Source organism: Apaloderma vittatum, unplaced genomic scaffold (genome assembly GCF_000703405.1).
Source record: "Apaloderma vittatum isolate BGI_N311 unplaced genomic scaffold, ASM70340v1 scaffold17949, whole genome shotgun sequence".
NCBI classification, from domain to species: domain Eukaryota; kingdom Metazoa; phylum Chordata; class Aves; order Trogoniformes; family Trogonidae; genus Apaloderma; species Apaloderma vittatum.
This window is the reverse complement of record NW_009734795.1, coordinates 1,011-20,376: the sequence shown is the minus strand read 5'-3', so window position 1 is coordinate 20,376 and position 19,366 is coordinate 1,011. Positions and strand designations below refer to the sequence as shown.

General features: G+C 40.8%; 1 protein-coding gene across 1 annotated transcript; it reads right to left on the bottom strand.

Annotated features, from left to right (window-relative positions):
* Positions 1-7,369: 7,369 nt before the first annotated feature.
* Positions 7,370-15,766, bottom strand: BNIP3L (BCL2/adenovirus E1B 19kDa interacting protein 3-like). Its single transcript, XM_009876409.1, has 5 exons — positions 15,553-15,766; positions 14,284-14,356; positions 12,410-12,513; positions 11,445-11,594; positions 7,370-10,196 (listed from the first exon to the last, which is right to left on the bottom strand). Exons 1-5 carry the CDS (start codon positions 15,717-15,719, stop codon positions 10,148-10,150), a joined length of 543 nt encoding a protein of 180 aa, XP_009874711.1. The 5' UTR covers positions 15,720-15,766; the 3' UTR covers positions 7,370-10,147.
* Positions 15,767-19,366: the final 3,600 nt, after the last annotated feature.

The following is a 19,366-nucleotide window of genomic DNA, read 5'->3' as shown; positions in this document are numbered from 1 at the left end:
CGGCGTGTCAGCGTGCCGGCTCCAGAGCGCCAGACCGTGCCGAACCCTCCGCTTGGGGCTGGGGAAGGCAGATCACTAACAAGAAGAGAGAAGGAATAGCTGTCAGTCAAGACTCCCATGCTCTGTCCCTCACTCTGAAGCCCGCAGAGGCCAGCGGACTCGCCCTGGCTGTGAATCAGGCTCTCTGCCGCTAATATGCTGCGTGGCCATGGCAACCCGGAATCGCTCGGGAGGTCACCACGCTGGAGAAGAGCTTTGCATTTGCTTCACAAGAGGTCTGAGCCAGGTTCACTTCTGAAGCAGAGATCTGGCATAAGGCCTGCGCAGCACTTACATCCCACAAAAGAAGGTCTGTACGTGGGGAATTTGACCCATGTCTCTTATCAGTACAGTTGATGAACTGGAGCTGCTTATATTTCATATAGTCATTCTCCAGAAAATAAGCCTTTGCTTGACTCTGCCGAAACCTCCAACTCCCAGGGAAGGATGAGGTGTAGCACAACCTTGAGTTCCTGTAACTCTAACTCAGCACCCAGCCCGCCTAAAAGACTTGGCCTCTCTTCCTGATACTTTAGACAAATCCTCTTCTGACAGATGCAAGGACACGGAGAGCCCCACGGCTCCTCCAGGACTCTCGCAGGCACTTCACCCACCCTGATCCTCTCAGCTTTCCCCCAGCAGCTCAGGAGTGTGATAAAATCCAATATATTTAAGCCAGCTTCCAGAAGCTTGACCAGAAAGACACAGAACTTGGTTCAGGAAAAGAAAAAAGCAGTCGATGGTTGAACAGAATCATAGTTTTAAGGAAGAAACCAGTGGCGCTGGCTTAGTACATCTGAACATTAATCAAGCCCCATTTCTGTTAAAGATGATGGTATTTAGTGGCGCACTGGAGAAAAGCAGCCTTCAGGAGGTTTAAATCATTCTGTCCAACCACTATTCTAATCGCTCTGCCTAACCTCTAGAGATCATCATTAGGTTTCTGGCTCACTGCCCCACTGCATGTGATAAAAGCATTTCAGGCTTACCAATGAGGTTTTCATCGCTCTCCGTAGGAGGTCTGGGGAGGCCACTGGATTCTGCCTCGAGAACAATGCAGATTTCCTTGCCGATAAAAACGGTGGGGAACAGATTACGTAACGGGCTCTGTGCACGCACTGCAAGAGAAAGGGTCTGAACGTGACAGCACCAGTCATCCCACTTGGTATTTTCTACACTCTAGTGCACAACTGTGTCTATCAGCTTCAGCTGGGCCACAATCCCAGAGTTTGGTTCACACAAATAAGGTGACACCCACAGGCACTGAACACAGACCCACTGCTCTGCCGTGAGGTTCCACATATCCTAACTGCAGAAACAAGGCACTAGATTTCCAGATTCTCACCCCTGTGGTACAGTTCATACAGCAATCACATTGCCTGAGCACGGTGAATAAATGCAGTGTTGTACTGAATGCATGTATAAGAATGTGCAATATTCACACTAGACTTTATTAAAAATAATTAGAAATACACTTACTGAACCAGGACACTAATATGCAAGTCCAGTTCAGTAACTTAAAAGACCATCATCTCATTGCTCATTAAGACACGGCCCACAAAAACAACTCACCAAAAATCATGGGTTTCCACACCAATTTGAGTCTCACAGGAATATTCTTCTATAGGGAAATAAATGTAGCAATTGTTTCAAGGGTCATCAAACCTGGCCTTATAAGCAAAGACAGACATAGCACATAATCTGAAAACTAATCAAAAGAGAGCAGGTCAGAGAGCACGCATCAGCATACGATTTGCTGACACTAAAATTACCTACACTGGCTGAGAATCTGGAAAAAAATATTGTTACTGTTCGAGATCTTTACACAAACGGATTCTAGAAATCCTTTGCTTCTAAAGGATGTCACTAACACACTTCTGCAGTAGGTTAATATTTCCATTTTACACATGAGGACTGAGTCACAAAGTCTTTTCGAAAGCCAGTATTAAGTCAGTGCCATAAAGAAGGCTACTCCTTTAAGTACACATCCTGGAAAACAAAACCACAAAAAAAGAAAATGGTGTAAATGGTGAAGTTGTACAGATTGCGCTGTTTTGGTGTTGAGTGGGTGTGTTCATCATGTGCATGCTCACCTAGGTGTGTGCATCAAGGGCTTTGGGGCACAAAATACATTTTCCCGTATTTGTAGAGTTCAGCATCACAAAACCTGAGTCAGACGGTTGAGAGAGAGACAGGCTGGGAAGCAAATCTCTTCAGTTGTGCCCCTTCTCCTTTTTTGTTACGCTCATCCAACTCCCCATTCATAAATGCTCACGACTAACACACTTTCAGTGCCACTGCATTTCTCTCCCTCACGCACCCATCAGTGTAATTTCCAGGAACTCTTTGCATGCTCTTCGGAAACCCATAACTCTTGTGCAGAAGCACTGGAACCTGATTCCTCCCCCCCATTTTACATTAACTTTGCTCTCAATTCACTCCTAACAGGAATAGTACTGATTTACAAGCGACTCTCACTTTTGCAGAAGGAAATGGCAGACAGCACCTCTCAGCACCATTCTCTCTCTCTCTCACATACACATTTCTGCTGAGAAATAAAAGCCCGAGGCTGCAAAGTGCCAGAACACAACCTTGTGAATAGGCCTGCCGGCGTGACATCACTTATCATACCACTGCGGTACCAGCCAATTGGGGAGGTTTCTCCGGCAGCCGTTATTTCTCACCTAGCAGGGAAGCCTATAGGAAAATGTTACGGCACTGGGAAAGGACCCGCTCGTTATTGTTGATGCTTATCTCACCACACCTCCTCGCCTTCCCCTTTTCCACTCCAGCGGGCATGCGCAGCCGTGCACACACACATACGGAACACAGCAGAGGCAGAACAACCATGCGTAGAAAAAATCTGTTTCTGAGCATTAGGTTTTTGGCAGCAATTCACCAAGAACTTCCTGCCCGTCGTGGAGATTCGTATTTTTGTTCAGCAGTTTCAGTGGGAGGAAGAAGCCTCCTCTTACAAGTCACTGGTGATTTTAACTCACTGTTATGCCACCGTGCAGCTCAGTGTCTTTGTATTTCTATCCCACATACATTAAAAGCAATTCATGTCCAGCTTGATCATGCCTGGAAGCACAAAATTTAAAGCTAGGGCTACGTTGTGCCTTACCTCAGATATCTTAATTTAATTAGAGCTACTTCCTAGCACACAGAAGCACAGCCCAACGTCAGATCTGAGTAAGCCGCAGCGCTTCAACCCAAGGCTTGCAAGGGCATGCTGCATGTACACCACAGACACTTCACTGCAGCTGCCGTCTAGAACTATGAAATGGGCACATAATATTGCTTAAGAGATGAAGCGAACTATTACAAGAATTAGTAGGAACCCCAGGGATTTCTTCTGCCTGTCAGAGTGCTCTAAAAGAAGCAGATGCAATTGTCAGTTGCTTCTTGCTCTGAAATAAAATGACAGTTGGTACACCAAGTAAGCAAGGCTGTATAGTCTTCTGGTACTGATACAGCCTGCTCAGGCAGGAGGAAAAAAAAGATCAGGCCCTCTCAGTGACAATTCAAAAGGCACACAGCGTTAAACCCAGCTAGCTCCGCAGCACCTGAAAAGCCTATGAGTGCAAACAGATTTTTATGTCACACTCACTGCAAAAACATCTGAGCGCTGCTCAATCTCCGGATAGCAGAGACACTGATGCTACAAGGCTTTACTTCTGAGTTTGCAAAGATCAAGCTGGAAAACCCAGCTCCGGTATCCATCTTGCTCTTATTGACTCTGATATGAATACTTGTTCCTACGTTATCAGGATTTACAAAAGTACTCGTATTTTTGAAATGCAGAATCCTGCAATTCGAGCTAACTAGATAAACCCAGGAAAAGGACACTGTTCTTCTCCAGCACAGGCCATCCCAGGAGGGCAGTTTCCGCAGCTCGTTTGGACTTTGGCTGCTGCACCACGCTGGCAGGTGTGGGTGGGCCGGCAGACCTCTCTGCCCACCCAAACCAGGCTGCAGAGCAGGCAGACCACCAGGACTCCTGTCAGTGCCTGCTTGATTCACTACATTCCCTGCAACACCTCACTAGTCTTTCTCAAACTCCAATATTGGCAGCTACAGCTGCTTCAACGACAAGCCAAACACTGGTGGAAATGGTGATTTATTTCTGCGAGCTCCCTTCTGTTTGGAATTCAGAGAGGTAAGCAATTTCGGTTTATCCAGCACCACTGGAAGTGAACACTGGTCACAAAGCATCCTCCAGGTGGACTTCCCACATAGCAAAGTTCAGAAAATAATTTCACGTTTGAAGATTAATCTCAATTTAGTGTATTTATTAAGCTCACTTCACCTTTTTCCCTAGAAAGATGTCAGACCACTTCCTTTGAGGTGAAAGCAAAATAATGACTCTTGAACACACTCGACGGCTTTACCAGCTCCAGTTACACAGATGAAGAGGGTGCAAGACCTGACACTGTGCAAGTGACCACGCACCTACCTGAAGAAATGGCAGACCTTGCAGAACAGATACAGAGAACAAAACAAGGCAGTGTTTTGTCTCAACACCTGACACTCTTCATGTACTAGGTAAGTGCACAAAGAGCCTGTGCTCGCTCATGTTACTTGACCAGAAACACGAAGCAACGTGAGAATACAAGCAAATGAAGGAAAAGGAAGAAGCGCTCAGCAGAGAAGACTCAGCAGACCATAGGAGAGCAACGAAGTTAAGATGAAAACAGGTGCCATCCAAGCAATGAACTTCACGGTGAATGATGAAGAAGCAAAAGCTACAGGTTTTCAATCCACAGGAAGCTGCGGAGGAGGCATGTAGTCCCAGCTGCAGACCTGTCAGAATCGTCCCACAAAAGCTCTTCACCCCACCTTTGGAAAGGAGGTTTAAGAAGTATGTTTCCCTGAAGATTTCTGTCTTGACACAGAATTTTTCGATTGGTCACAGATAAATAACCATCTCCCGACATGTATTTAGATGCAGGTTACACATCACTAGTAAATGTTGTGAAAATCCCCAGAGAAGAGTTGCCTTCATATACAGAAATTCTCATTAAAACACTTACTCAGGCGCCCCAGTGGATATGGAGTATGCACCTCAGTCACAGGCTCCTTCAGCCACCACAGAAAGGCATCCCGGGATCCAGCAGCTGAAATTTCAACTTCAGCCCAAAAAACCCATAAGTTAAAGGCTAAACCAGCAGAATCACGTGGGAGGCCCAGCACAACTCCATATTCTGAAAACTCTGCAAGTGGCCTTCTGTGACTTAAATTATATGCCCTAACTGTAGCAACTTAAACAGCTATAGGACTCATTATTCTTCACCTTCCTTATATACACCAGCAAACACTTATTTTCTAGCCCTGTAATTCATTAATTTGTCTTCGGACAACAAACTGCAAGTTCAACAAACTGTACCAATGAAGAAATAAAAAAACGCCTCTAAACCAACTCCACAATCTAATCAGAAAAGTGTTTGGAAACAGTTTAAACCAACAAATGCTGGTTTCCATACTCTCAGTTTTCTGGCAGCAGCTCAAAAAGTTAAGTCGCGTTTACTTTCCCTAATGGAAAGCCACCACTGGCTCTCCCCCTGATGTCAAGACTCATCGTGCTGGAAGTGCTGGAAGCAGAAGTTTGGCTGAGTCGGCCGCGCTCAGCCAAGCCGCCACACAGCGCAGGACACGGAAGGGCGATGCAACAAAACAGAAATTAATTCAGCGTTTTCTTTTTCATGCGGACACACTGTATGCAGCACGAGATTTTTCCCAGGACTACCTTAAGGCTTTCGTTTCGTTCTCAAAGTGATGATTGAACTACAGAGCATAGTTTGAGTCCTAGCATTTTATTTGGTTTTCAAGACCCAAACCACAAAGGAGTCTTCTTGTATAACTAAGGCAAAGATCTTAAAAACACAAAGAATCAGGATTTCATTTTTAGGCGGAATGCCTACACATATGCACACACACACATACAAATGTGTAAATAACATTTTTATATGGAACTTTTTCATAAATCCAAAAATTCAAAGTAAAATCTACTCTTTTCACAGGTATACAGTTAAGTTTGAAAAGAGTGTAAGCAGGATTCAACATCCCGTCGACCTCAGGTCAATGGCTAACTTTACTACATCTCCAGGTGCACTGTAGTTACGTAAAGGTAGAAGGTAACTTCCCCAGAATGTAACGTGAAACACTTCTTGATGCTGATGACAGAGGAAAGCAAGACACTAGGCAGCTCGTTTGTCCAGCTACATTGGACTTAACTGAACAGAAAAGCAGTATCAGCACGCTGCTCTAAATTAAGTACACAAATCCCTCCCTTTCATTCTTTACTTGAACACTTTTATCAGAAGGAAACAAAATTAACAGGCAGTGCTCAAAATCCATCAAAATTTGATTCATACTAGAGTAATCTTAGTGCAAAGATACTAATGCTCTAGGCAGTCTTACCTTGTATTCATTCTTTTGCAAAACACTGCAGTAAAACTAAAAAAAGTTTTGACACACACAATGAGTTGTTTCACCTGCAACGCCTACTAAATAAAAGTGTTTCTCTCATTTGGCTGTAGAAAAACAGCCCCTACAACCCTGCTCTCCAAAGCAGTTTCAAAGTAGTCAGTAGTAACTCAGAACTTCAAGCCCACTTTCACTCTAAGTCCCAGACACCTAAACTTTCTGAAAGTGGGGTTTATGATTTTACCTATGTTATTGTTCTACAAAGGGAAAGCAAAATCCTATTTGCACAAAGTTCAGGATTTTTACATTAAAAACATGGAGAATCATTAGTAACTAAAATGTAACAGCATCAGCACGATGACGTTCCACACTCCGAACAAACAACTCTCCACGTAATACTCCCAGAAATAACCAGCACTCTTGAACCAAGAATATGGAGGCAGATTAGCAATTAGGGTTTACGTCCCTTATTCTTTAATCTGCAAATTTAACAGAATTAGGAAACAGAAGAGAAATACAAGGAGTACAATAGAGTTGACCAATTATACAAAAATCTCATCAATTCTACTTTACACTTCATACGCCACTACATCGTTTTGCTTCAAAAGGTTTCCTGGACAAGGTGCTGGAGGACTTGTGCAGGTGCACGACGCTGACAACGGAGATATTTTTATTAAGTGCTTCAGGAAAAGAAGTAGATGATCCCAAGTCACTTAAAAAAAAAACAACAAACAACCAAACAAACAAACCAACCCCCAAGTAATCTTTCAAAAACTTATCCAGTCTATAAACAGCAGCTTCAATGTTCATACAACCCGGAACACAATAGTTTTATAAAACATTATACAAAGCAGTCCTGTAAAAATAAAGAAAGAAAAAAAATCAAGAAAGGCGCAGCATGAAGTAATTTCAGACAACCAGTTTTGTGAGAGCTTTAATGGCACAAAATGTTTATAAGCTACAACTTATACATGTACTGTAAACTGTATATAATGTTACAAAGTGCTAACTAATTTATGAAGAATGCATAATCACTTTGGCTCAGTTAACTCCAATATTTCAACAAACGTCAATTAAAAAATTTGAATTTCTAACAATCTTCAGCTTTGACTTTTTAAAACAGTAAGTAAATATGCATTTGCTGCAGTTAAGTTCGCCTGCTGCATTTTTAATGTGCGAGTTTATGCATTTTTTTTTTCTTGATCCTATTTACAAATATTCTAGGCCAGTTTTCACTGAATGTAAGAAAAATGAAGCCTGCATTTTTTTTTTTCCAAAACTGTAAACAGGTATAAAGCTTTTTTAAACAACATTTATCTTAACAAAACTTCAACTATCAATAGTTGAAACCCCTTTTCAAATTATACAACAATCTGTTTCTGTTCACTGTAAAACTAGAAGTTGTAGACTCCCATCCGAAGCTTATAGTAGGGTATCAATAAATACTGCATTGTGTCAGAGCAAGTGTTACAGTGATCATGTATCCATTCCTTAGCTATAGTCTTCACAATTTTTACTTCACAGCTCCTTCAAATATTATACGCTGTGTTGATACTCTAGCCACAAGCTTGCAATATTATTTATTGGATATTCTGAAGAAGCACTGATTTTTATTTCGGAAAGGGGTAATTATCATTTTTCCACAAAAGTACTCCCTACTTAGTAAAAATCTATTTTTCCACTACTCCAATTTCCATACAAAACAAGGTGCTGTAATTAGAACTGAAAGTGTTTCAGCCTTTCTCCCGTCCCCTCAGTTTTTTGGACTGTAAACCTATGCACTTGATACTACCTAAAACACCTCTCACCACTTGCCCCTTCTCTCCCCCACCTTTGGGTGAAACCCAGTATCCACGCTCGAAACAAATACGCAGTTGGAGGCAACTCAAGTGCCACTAGTATTCACAACTTTAAGGAAAAAAAGAAGATGTCTCCAAGAGAATTTTTTGTCAGACTGCCCTTCCACCTGAAAGCATTCTCTAACAGCATTCAGAAGTAGAGAAGAAAAATAAATACAGTTTAGCAGTGGATTTATACCTTACTTTTTTTACTTCCCAGGAGCTAACTAAGTTCTTTTAAACCAAATCTCAGTTGGGATTTAGCTTCTACGCATCAACTGTTCCAAGCGATCACTGCCATATCAAATAATCAACTTTATAAAGTCTGATGCAAGCAAACAATTACAGGTAGCTGTTCTCTCCAAACCAGCTGACCGTGTTTTCTCATCACTTTCTAAAGTCAGCCTACTAAAGTTTTTATTTAAATGAGATTTCTGCTAGTCTTAAAATTAGCATTGGTTCCCTAAATACTTAGTATTAAAGTCTATATCATATTTTTTTAATATATTCATATATATATAAAAAAAGAGTATTCTACCCTTCAGAGTCATGCTACATGTTCTGAAATCCAATAAAATTCTATTTAAGGACATGGCTGTCCCAATGCTTTGTAACAATTTGGTACTAAAGCTTCACATTTTTGAAAAGAAGTGTCACTGAAGGAGGACAAGGCTTAATGTTCCCTAAGATAAAAGTTCAACATTAGTGAGAAGTCTAGCTAACATGAGACATCACGAGTGACTTTCAGGTTCCATGGATCCCCAGAGGAGATCGTACAGTAAACAATGAGAGAGAGGAATATTGAAAATTCATTTGCAGAAGACATTTCAGAGCTTTACAACTTCTGAATCTTTACGCACCTGCAAGATTGTCCCCCCTAAAGATAAGTCAAACGCTTTACCTTCCAGAACTGCCACATCATCGTAATTGTAAATGGTTCCACAACAAACAGAATCATATCCTTTTACACAGAGTCTAAGTACACCTACAGCTGTTGGGGTTTTTCTTCCTTAATTTAAAACTACTTTTAAAAGGAAAATTTCACATTTAAAATTTTCCCTCAAGAAAACAGGTAAGGAAAAGAAAAGCTTCGTCACATGCAAACAATGCAATTCTTCTAATATTTTCTAGGCATCAGACAGGTTTTCCTACAAGGAATAAGGAGCTGACTTCATAGAAAAGACAAGATTACAACAATTACCTAATATTAAAATATGCTGATGGATTTAGTTCTCCTACTTTAAAATTTATGCAGTCTTTGCCTCCTGCAAATCAAGTTAGCCAATAGAAGGGGCCAAGGAAATTCCCCCCAAAAGCTGATTTAAACTGTTTTTATTGCCAGTGATTTCTTAGTTTGTTTCACAACCAGCTTGTTTTTCAGAAGAAAATCTTTTTTATTCCAATCGATAATTTTCTCCCAAAGAGACTGTTGATTCTATCGCCATAGTACAGTCAACATTTATACCATGCACAACTGCAATTTAAGTCAGGTTGCACTAAGGAGGCAACAGCATCACTGATAAAATTAAAACTTGCTGGTGGCATTTTGCATTGAGAGAAGCCCTTGCAACATATAGACAGTTGTAAACTCCGTTCAGCAACTCTGACGTGTCTTGCAGGCCAAGAGGCAGGGGAATGGGAGGAGAGAGGGAAAGAATGTGGATAGCGAAACACCTCAACAGAGTTCCAACACAATACCGAATTCCAGAGTTAGCAAAAACCTGGATATGTAAGGAAAGGGTGAAGTCAGGGTCATGCTTAAAATGGTCTCAAGTCAAATGTACTAAATGAGACAGTAACACCTTCACAGGTCACGTGGGTTTCCAGGTTTTGCACTCCATCTTTCAATAAGTGCTGGCTGAAGGTGTGGTCAGTCGTTTTCCAATGTAGATGCTGAAATAAAAAGTATAAAGGCACATCGTATTTCACAGAAATACTCCCTGGATTCCAAACAGTCCTCACACACTCCACTAGTCTAACTGGCTTTTCAAGTTAGTCTGATGAGATTCTTCCAAGGACTTGTCTTCTATAAAATTACTTAAAGAGGGAGATTTTCAGATGAGCATAGGCCTGATGCTGTCAGCGCTGGAGACAAGTGGGTTTCTTTCAGTCCCAAGCTCATTTGAAAGCCCCAGTCCAAAAGCTTTTGCGTTGTTTGTGGGGTACCTGACACAGGGGCAAGCAACACTCCCAGTTTTTTGTGGTAAAACAAACAAAGCACTGCCCATAAAGAGAGAGGGTGAGCTTTCAAACACTGAGCATCTACACAAACGCTGACCTCTAACAAATAAATTCAGGCAAGATTTAATTCGTCGCAGAAATACAGAATTTTGCTACCGTATAAAAATCCTATAGCATGCTCTCCTATATTCTATCCTCCTCATTTATTTCATATTTTACAAGAATTCCAAGAGACACTTGGACTGCACCCCCAGAAACGAATATGAAACTAAATAAAAATGTATTTTGAGTGCATGTCTTTGCCCCCATCACAGAAGAACGTAAGATGGATAAACGTAACGTTAGGATTTAAGCAAGTTGAGAGATTATGCTGGATTACACGGGCAACGGAAACACTGCTGAGCAGTCGCAGTTGATCTCGCAGGACACAGCCAGTATTTGCCGTACCTTCTTTAATTATTCAAGCCTTGCCTTTCAGTAATATCCCATAACTGCAGCATTAGACATTAAAAATCACAGAGTATGTGCCAAACACACAGAACTTCAGCATCATGATTTGCACGTTTTTGTAGTGGTTAGTAGAAGTTGCAGCAGTCTTCCACCTATTCTGTGCTTACTTTCCCCACGTCATAACATGAAGCATTTGAGCAGAAGGTGTGAATAATCAAATGGCACATAATTGCAAAGATTACTTTCAAATTCAGGACAATCCGTAGATTCTCAATATAAGGAACTAGATCTGTTCTAGAAATAATGGCTGTTCTAGAAATTAATGGCTGCAAAGTGTTAATTGCTGCAAAGTTTTCCTGCATTTCAAAAAGGGCACCGTGTCTATCTTGAGCAAGGTGTAACAATAACTATTCCAGATAAAGCCCTTTTCAGGAGGCAGCTGACATATAAGTAACACGGAAAAGCAAAGCCAGGTGCAAAAGCTGAAGTGAGAACGAGGTTGATACTTACCCTAGTCCCAAAGCCAAAACATGAGATATGAACAGAGATGGAATGAAAACCTTAAGAAATTCTGCAGAGAAAATGCCACCTTTTTTCATTGCTCCACTTTTCCTCATACTTAAAGACACTGAACGTTTGGGATGTCTGAAATGAAATTCCCTGAAAAAAAGAGCAGAAGCAAGGAAAAATAAAATCAGTAAGATTTGTTTCTTTCCTTTTTTTTTTTTTTTTTTGCACACAAATGCACTGATCTCCGTAGGAATATGCTTTTTTAAAGTACAAAGAGCTAGAGATCAAAGCAAACGATCTCTTATGTGGAGTAAGGAATCAAACAAAATAATAGGAGGTATTATTGTGGAGAGACCACTTACACAGACAGTACAGAGACAAAGGGAGCCGGAGCTGAACAGAGAGGTAGGTCCAAGAGAGGGAATTTCAGGATATGATTTGTTAGCAAGAGCCTCGTTTTTTGTTCCAAACAGAGATACAGAAGGTCTGCCACATTTAGACAGCATCCTTTATTTTAATAAAAACGCTTTGCATTCAACGATCTCAACATTTCCCCTTCCGTGGACGAACATTACGTATTTTCCATAGAAAGAATAAAAGGTACAGAGGATTTAGGAGACCTGCTCAACACTGTTCCGTTCAGTAAGCCAAAACTAAATCCCATGCATCCCAGCTCCAAGTACCCAGCTCTCCCAATAATTGTAATTTTTTCAAGAAATCTTATAATCAGCTTGCTGTGGATTTGTATTATTTTCAGTAAGAAGGCAATCCTGTTGCTATTAAGATTTTCATACTTTGTTTTTAGCTTTTTTTAGCCTCCTCAAAGAGAAATTTAGCTTTTGTTATGGTGATCTTCTTTGGAGAGCCAGAGCAATTCCACACAATTGTGACTTAGGATTCTTCTCTCCTTCATATAAAAGAATATTAACCAAAAAAAAAAAAAAAAAAAAGAGAGCTCAACTCACTTGGGAGGAATGTTTTCAGGCCTACTTGACCAGTCTGACACCCAGTCAGCACTTTTCTTCAAAACTTCCAACTCTTTCTCTCCTTCTACCGCTTCTTCTTCAGACTGCAAATATACACGGGACAAGCCTTGTAACGCTCAGTCAGCTCCTCCTTAGAGTGTTAATTTGAGAGCCACAACAAGAGTAGTAAAATGATAAGCACCAAATGGTGGCACCTGATAAACTAGAAAGTGTTCTTGAGCAACTGATTATTTAGAAGAGATTTTATTACGCTAACAGGAGGAGCTGCAGAAGTCAGCGTACCACAAATGTTTTACTATACCCAGCACTTCCACATCATTGCAAGGTGGTTGTTTTGTTTAAAAACAGAAAAAGGATTATTGAAATCTTACATGTACTGAACCAGCATTAGCAAAACACATTAAACAAAGTTTTTACAAATGGCAAAAGGTTTTAAATTGATGGCATTCGATGTAAAGCACACAGAACTTGGCTAAGGCACAGAACGACAGTCATAGACGGGTTTCAAAAACAGTATTTTGACTTTTTTAAAGGTGTGTTATTAGTCATTTGAAATTTATATTACTTGCAACCAGCAGATTCTGCTGGGTGCATTTAGGGAAAGGCAAGCACTTACTGCAATTGTCTTGATGAAAAGATTTACCATTACGTGACTAGATACAAATGTTACCACGTGAGAAAAAGATAAATTCGGAAGACTAGAGCACGCCACTGACTTTGGTGCAAACTCGTCTTTAATATTAGAACAATTTCCTGAGTGACCCTTAGTAAAACAAGATAAACCACTTACAACATTGAAGTGGGAACCACACCAAACCCAGAACTAATCAGGTATGACAGTCACAAAAGTGAGAGGGCAGCCTCACCAACAACTTCGTGCCGATCGTTCTGGCTCTCCAGGGCAGAACGGCAACAGTCCCACTGTTGGGCCAGGTCTTTGACAAAATTAAATGCAAGGTTTCATTCTTCCAGGAATGCTTTTTATTTATACTGCTGAAGACAGCAAATTCTATTAAATGATCAAACTAAGAGTTCAGCATTAGTCTCCTCTCAGTTTGTGTTACAGAGATTACTCACTATCATGTGAGCTGACTATCTGCAGAGCAATAAACTGAACACCCTCAAATCTTGTGCAGGAATATAAATATTTCAAAAACAAAACAAGTTTGACATGCACTGCAAGCCGTGTTAAACAGTAACATGACTGCTACTAAACAGGGCATTCCTCAGCTTTAGGGATGGAGCCTCATTTTACCCCTCACTCCAGAGCTATTCATCTCTCTATGTCCAATTTCAACTCATACAGAATGTAAGCCTAAGGAAAAGCTTATTAACGCTGCCTCATTGCTAAAAGTTCTGGAATGCGTTTTAATTTAATAAAACTTTATTCTGAAAGCAACCCCTTAAAAGAAAAGATAAATTACTTAAACTGACATAAGTTTAATGCACAAAAGTTATTTACTATACCTATTTACAGGCACGTACTATTTAAAGTTCTAATAAAAGAAAGACTGAGTAAAAACCTGCAAGAGCAAAGACAAGGAAACAACCTTACCCAAATGACAAAGGGACACCTCCAAATTTTGAATAAATAAGTTTTACATTAGTCCTTAGCTTGTACTGCAGCAGACAGACAAGTTCAGCGTCTCAGCACGACAAAAAAAGTAAAAGTTGCTACCATCAGCTTAATGCTGATACACAACATAACATTTTAGGGCCCTTGACACGGCTGAGAGCTTGCTCTACGTCTCAAAACTGATCTACATAAATATAAGAACTATATACAATATCTACAACTTTAAAAGATGTATTTTAAAAAGTTAATGTCTTCTAAAGGTTAATGAAGAAGGTACCTGAGAACTACTGTCTTTACTTGTGTGCATTTCCACATCGAAAGTTATCTGTCCGTCTTCTTGAGGCGAAGGGCTAAAGAAAAAATGATTTCATTATATCATCTTGTCGTTCTACACTCTGTCACCCAAAGAATCACTACTGCAAACAGCATTTCAGCCAAACCATTTCCACATGCACCTCTGCACACTACTCAGACCAGTTCACACTACACTACCTTTAACATCACAAACACCAGTATCAGAGTCTTCCAAAATCCCTCATATTTCTAATTGTTTTTCCACTTATAATCCGACCTTTCTCAACAGGGTTGACAGCCCTTCCACTGAAGCAAGGAAACCATTGCCCAAAGCTTCAGCTGCTACACAAAAGATGTAGATCCCTTATTTTAGATGACGCTGCCAGTGTTGTGAATCACACTTCGTTTTGTATCATTACAAGCAGAAACATCACACATCGAAACGTCTTTTAATGCTTGGTAAAAATACATATTCTCCTTGCTAGCCTCACTTGGAATATTAAAGATTTGGTCATCTACTTGCACAATTAATCAACTATTGCACCTCAACCAAGGAAATGCTAAAGAATTTAAGTCAGGAATTACACAAAATTCTGTATGACGCAATGATGCAGAAGCCTCATTAAAACACTAAGGGCATCTTTTTAACCTGGCAAGCTTTTTCATGAGAAAGGTGTGTTTTACAAAGATCCAGAAAGAAACCAAAACACTACATTCAAGAGCAGCTTGTTGTTTAGAAAAGAATGCAAAACATCAAAGTACCTCCCCTTTCTTGTACATTACTTCAGTTGTCACAAGGGGAACAAGAATTACCAAAAAGTTAACAAGTGCAAAATTAAATTATTTTTTAAAAAGGAATCTGCCTTCACTCACTTAAAATGTGAGTAAAGATTGAAAAAATCCTGTGCTAGTAAAAGACTACACATCCATCATTCAGCAGACATTCCTGGTTGAACTAGAAAGTACCAAACTACTGACAGATAGTTTCTCAGCAACGTAGACGTAGCTAAATTTATTTTCTCTAAACACGACTATTCTACTTGAAATACTCATATGGATTATTTTCAAACAGACTACTACATTCAGGAATTAAATCAGGCCTAACTATTTTAAATAGCTTTTGTATCTGATCTTCTACAAGCTACAGAGCGGGCAGGATGGACAGCATCCACTCAAGCCTGAACAAAAGCCTTCCCCCTCCGTTAACACCTGCAGGATAAAACCTACGGCAGGACAGCAAACAGTTCTTTACCTGTCACAGTGGGAGCTACCTCTTGAACTGCTCTGTCCTGATTCATGCTGGGCATCCAGGAGGATTTTTTCCATGTCTCCATTGTGGATGGAGGACGATGAAGGGACGTGTTCCAGACCTCCGTTTTTGCCGTTGCCATTATCGTTGCTATTGCCGTTGCCGTTCATCTGTAACTCCACCCAGGAACCTGTTGGGCCAGTCAGACGTCACTTCATTAAAAGCACTGGAACTAAAACTCATCTTAAGTTTATCAATTACACACAGAAAAAAACAGGAATATGGTGAATTCAGATAACATACACTGCTCTGGGAAAAAACTCATAAACACGTACAGAAGACAGGAGCGACATGTTCCTTTCATCAACAAAAACCCCCCTGAAGTTATGTTTTGTTGCTACCTACCTCCAGAGCTAGTCAAATAAAACATCCCCTCTCCCCTGAACTATTAATACTTTAGTAGGCCACATTTCTCGCTGCAGTTTGACGCTTTAATCATCCACGTATCGCTCAACCACACCAGTCCCCTTGCTTCCCTGTTCTACTTCTACGTTCCCTTTTGGAACAAAATTTTCATCCCCTAACCCCCTACGACACAACTCCCCCACCTGTGAGTTTATACTCTTCTCTCTGCTTACAAAGGCCCTGAATCAAACCCTGATTCTCAGACGCAGGAGGCAGGCTGCTGCTGTCCGGCCTCTTTCAACGTGCTTTGCCCCAACCCTCTAACGTCTCCAGACCCCAGTCACCGTCACTGCCCCCCATCCCACCACAGCCTTAACGGGTCACACCACAACCCAAACCAGCAGAAGCGGGAGGGAGACTCTGTGTTCCCTTACCCAGCCGAAGCACCATGCGAAAGTGCCGTTCACTGCTGTTAGATTAAAAGGTTTCCCTGCTAACAAGCCAAAGTAAAGACCCAAGTAACCTGAGTAACCTAAAAGCTCGCATACTCTGTAGGCAGGTTGAGGATTCTTATTTTAAGACGTCTTCACTTGTATTTTACGTGCAGATTAACTAGATGTGAAAGAACATCCACCAGCATGTTCAGTGGTGGCATATTTCAATTGGAAAAAAACTGAAAACAAACAGAATCCGGAAATATTCTGAATTCGTAAACCTACCATTTAATGTCCTGAGGGGTAAATAAAGCACAGACTTCTACTGCTCTACCCGTTCCAAGTATTTAAATACATTCCCTATCCAACTGCAATTCCAACCTTCTCAGTAAGACATACAAAAAGAACCATTTGCCCATACTAGCCATGACTACAGAGGGGAAAATCTCCAATTTCCCAAAAGCAAGTTGTTTTCAATGCAACATTGTTGCCCATTTTCAGTCAGATAATGATTTCACACCGGTATATTAAGTCATAACAACTCCTGTGTAATTTAATTTATGACACCTCAAGGTGAGCACTTCCAGGTTTTTTTGCTCGGTTCATTTTTTATTTTCTAAAGTTTTGACATCTTCATCACAGAGGTAAAAATACTAGAGAAAGAAAATAAAGCCTAGTGATATGAATAGAGCAGCTGAAACTACTTTTTAAGCATTGTTTGTACAGGTTCTAAATTTCAACAGCGATTTCTTGATGTCTAAAATGTACCTTAGAGAGCTTGCACTTAATTTTTTTAACAAAGTTTTGGCTCTGGGAGCTGTATCAGTGACACAGGAAGGGACTGTGTCATAAATTCACCTAACTTCAGCTTAATTTTGGGAAGCCGAAACAGAGTTTATCCTTAGCACCAATTATTAACTACATCATTATACTCACTATGGAAGCATCCTACTCCCTAGAGTCCTGGTGGTTGACAGTCTGGTTTCCCCAAGCTGTACTCACAAACAAGGAATCCAGGGTGTGCACAGAGCTCTCGGGCACAATCACCCGATGCACACCAACTCCGTGCTAACTGTGTGCCGGGCTTTTCAGATAACGAAGTGTTAACTAGGAAAAGGCAGCCTTGGCTCAGACTAGTCAGCCTGAGAAACAGAGACTGTATAATTTCAGATTTATGAGGACTGCTGATGTGTAAATTTCAAAATAAAAAGGCCGTGCTGCAAGAACTACCTCAGGGAGATTTGCCTTGTAGCAACACCTTCACAGCAAGAGGCCACGCCTGCAGAAAACCATGTGGCAACCGCAGTCAGAAGACAGTTAGGCCAGAAAACTATTTGTTCTCCAATAACCACCGCGGAGTAGAGAGCATCTCCCAAGAGAACTGCAACGCCTGGGACCTGCAAAGGCATCCGTCTTTAAAAAATCAGCAGTGAGTGACAAACAATGAGAAAGGACCAGAGGGCGAAGGCGTGAGGGGACGTCTTCCCCTGACACCGAGCACGGGCAGAGAGAAGCCCACAAAGCCGATGGGAACGGGCTGCCCTAGAATGCAGCTGCTAACCACACCTCTGCTGCACAAATCCAATCTTTACGAACGTTCATCCCGGAGTGGCAAAACTTGCCGTTTATCTACACGGTGTTGTGGCCATCGTAGGGAGAACACTCCAATTAACCGGTGAGTAAAGAGTCCCGGGGAGCCGAGCCGCAGTTTACATGACAGGCAGCACGTTCTCCATGTGACCTCACTTCTAATGAGTCAAAGCACAGTCAAGGAAGCATAATCTGCCATCAAGCTCAAACACGCTCCAGACTCCCACAGGCACTCACAACCGGTTTGGGAGAGGGAGCCAGAGCCCCGGTAGTTTCACCGACTCTGATTAGAGGGACGGAAATCTGCGCTTCTTTAAAAAGATGCACAGGAATCTATTTAAGAATAAACTGCTCCCCAAAAAATTAGAGAGTGCTTTTTGTCTCAAGCTTTCTTTAAAGCTAAGAAAGTTACATTAATAAGAATTCTTAATTTTACCGTATTTCTACCTGACAGTAGAACAGAAAATATTACGGTAGAATTAAGAGTGATAGAATTAAGAAATGTGGTAGCATCCTCCTCCCTTCACAAATCACATAACACACTTCGGGAGGGAAAAAATATCAAACATATACGGTATTTTTTTCCTCCACAATTGTTTGAATCTCAGCCATGATCTAAGGCTAATTATTTCACTGTGAATCAATACACATTGACTTGAATTAAATATTTTTTCCATAACTGGTGGACTGTTTAGAGAACAGTAGCTAAACTGAAAGAGGGGTCTCATTTTGTTTACTCACTCTCTGATTTCACTTGGGTGGGTGAAAGATATCAAGGACAATATATAAATTCTATACATATATACATTTTATGTGTACAAAAGTACTCCAGACTAGTAGCTCATAAGAAGTTTCAGCCACAGTCAACCTGAACAAACTAAGAACTATCGCTTTTACAATCAAGTACACCATTAACAACAACAAAAAAAGATAAAAAGGGAGACAAGAAAAGAAAGCTGCTCAGATTCCCATAATGGTAATTATTAAGCAGATTTTCCAGGACAGAGCTAAATGGATTCCTGCCTAAGGTGAGATTTCTTCTTGTCAATATGTAACAGAGCTTTATAATAATTAAAATATAGGAAGTATCTAGAACTACCAGAGCAAGCCTTTTTTCCTCTTTTTTTTATGTGAGCTCAACAAAGCACAGGTTCAGTTACCAGTTTTATTCCCAGGTCTTCTGACCTTCGATTCAAGTGCTAAGGGATCTTTGAATGAAAGGCCCTAAACACGCACAAATGGCATACAGAACAAAATGAATAAGTGTCTAAGCTCATTAGCCTGAAAAGGTTCACTGAAAAGCTTATATAATGGCAGAAAATGTACCTATAACACCAAAGCATTGTGGAGCAGCTGAACATCTGAAAGCAGCACTAAGCCTACATGGA

Excerpts from the sequence above, each read along its gene's own strand:
- BNIP3L (XM_009876409.1), bottom strand. The coding sequence starts at position 15,719 with ATGAACGGCAACGGCAATAGCAACGATAATGGCAACGGCAAAAACGGA. Across the intron at positions 11,595-12,409 it reads CCTGAAAACATTCCTCCCAA|GGAATTTCATTTCAGACATC; the intron begins GTGAGTTGAGCT and ends TCTTTTTTTCAG. Across the intron at positions 10,197-11,444 it reads GTTTTGGCTTTGGGACTAGG|CATCTACATTGGAAAACGAC; the intron begins GTAAGTATCAAC and ends TTTTTATTTCAG.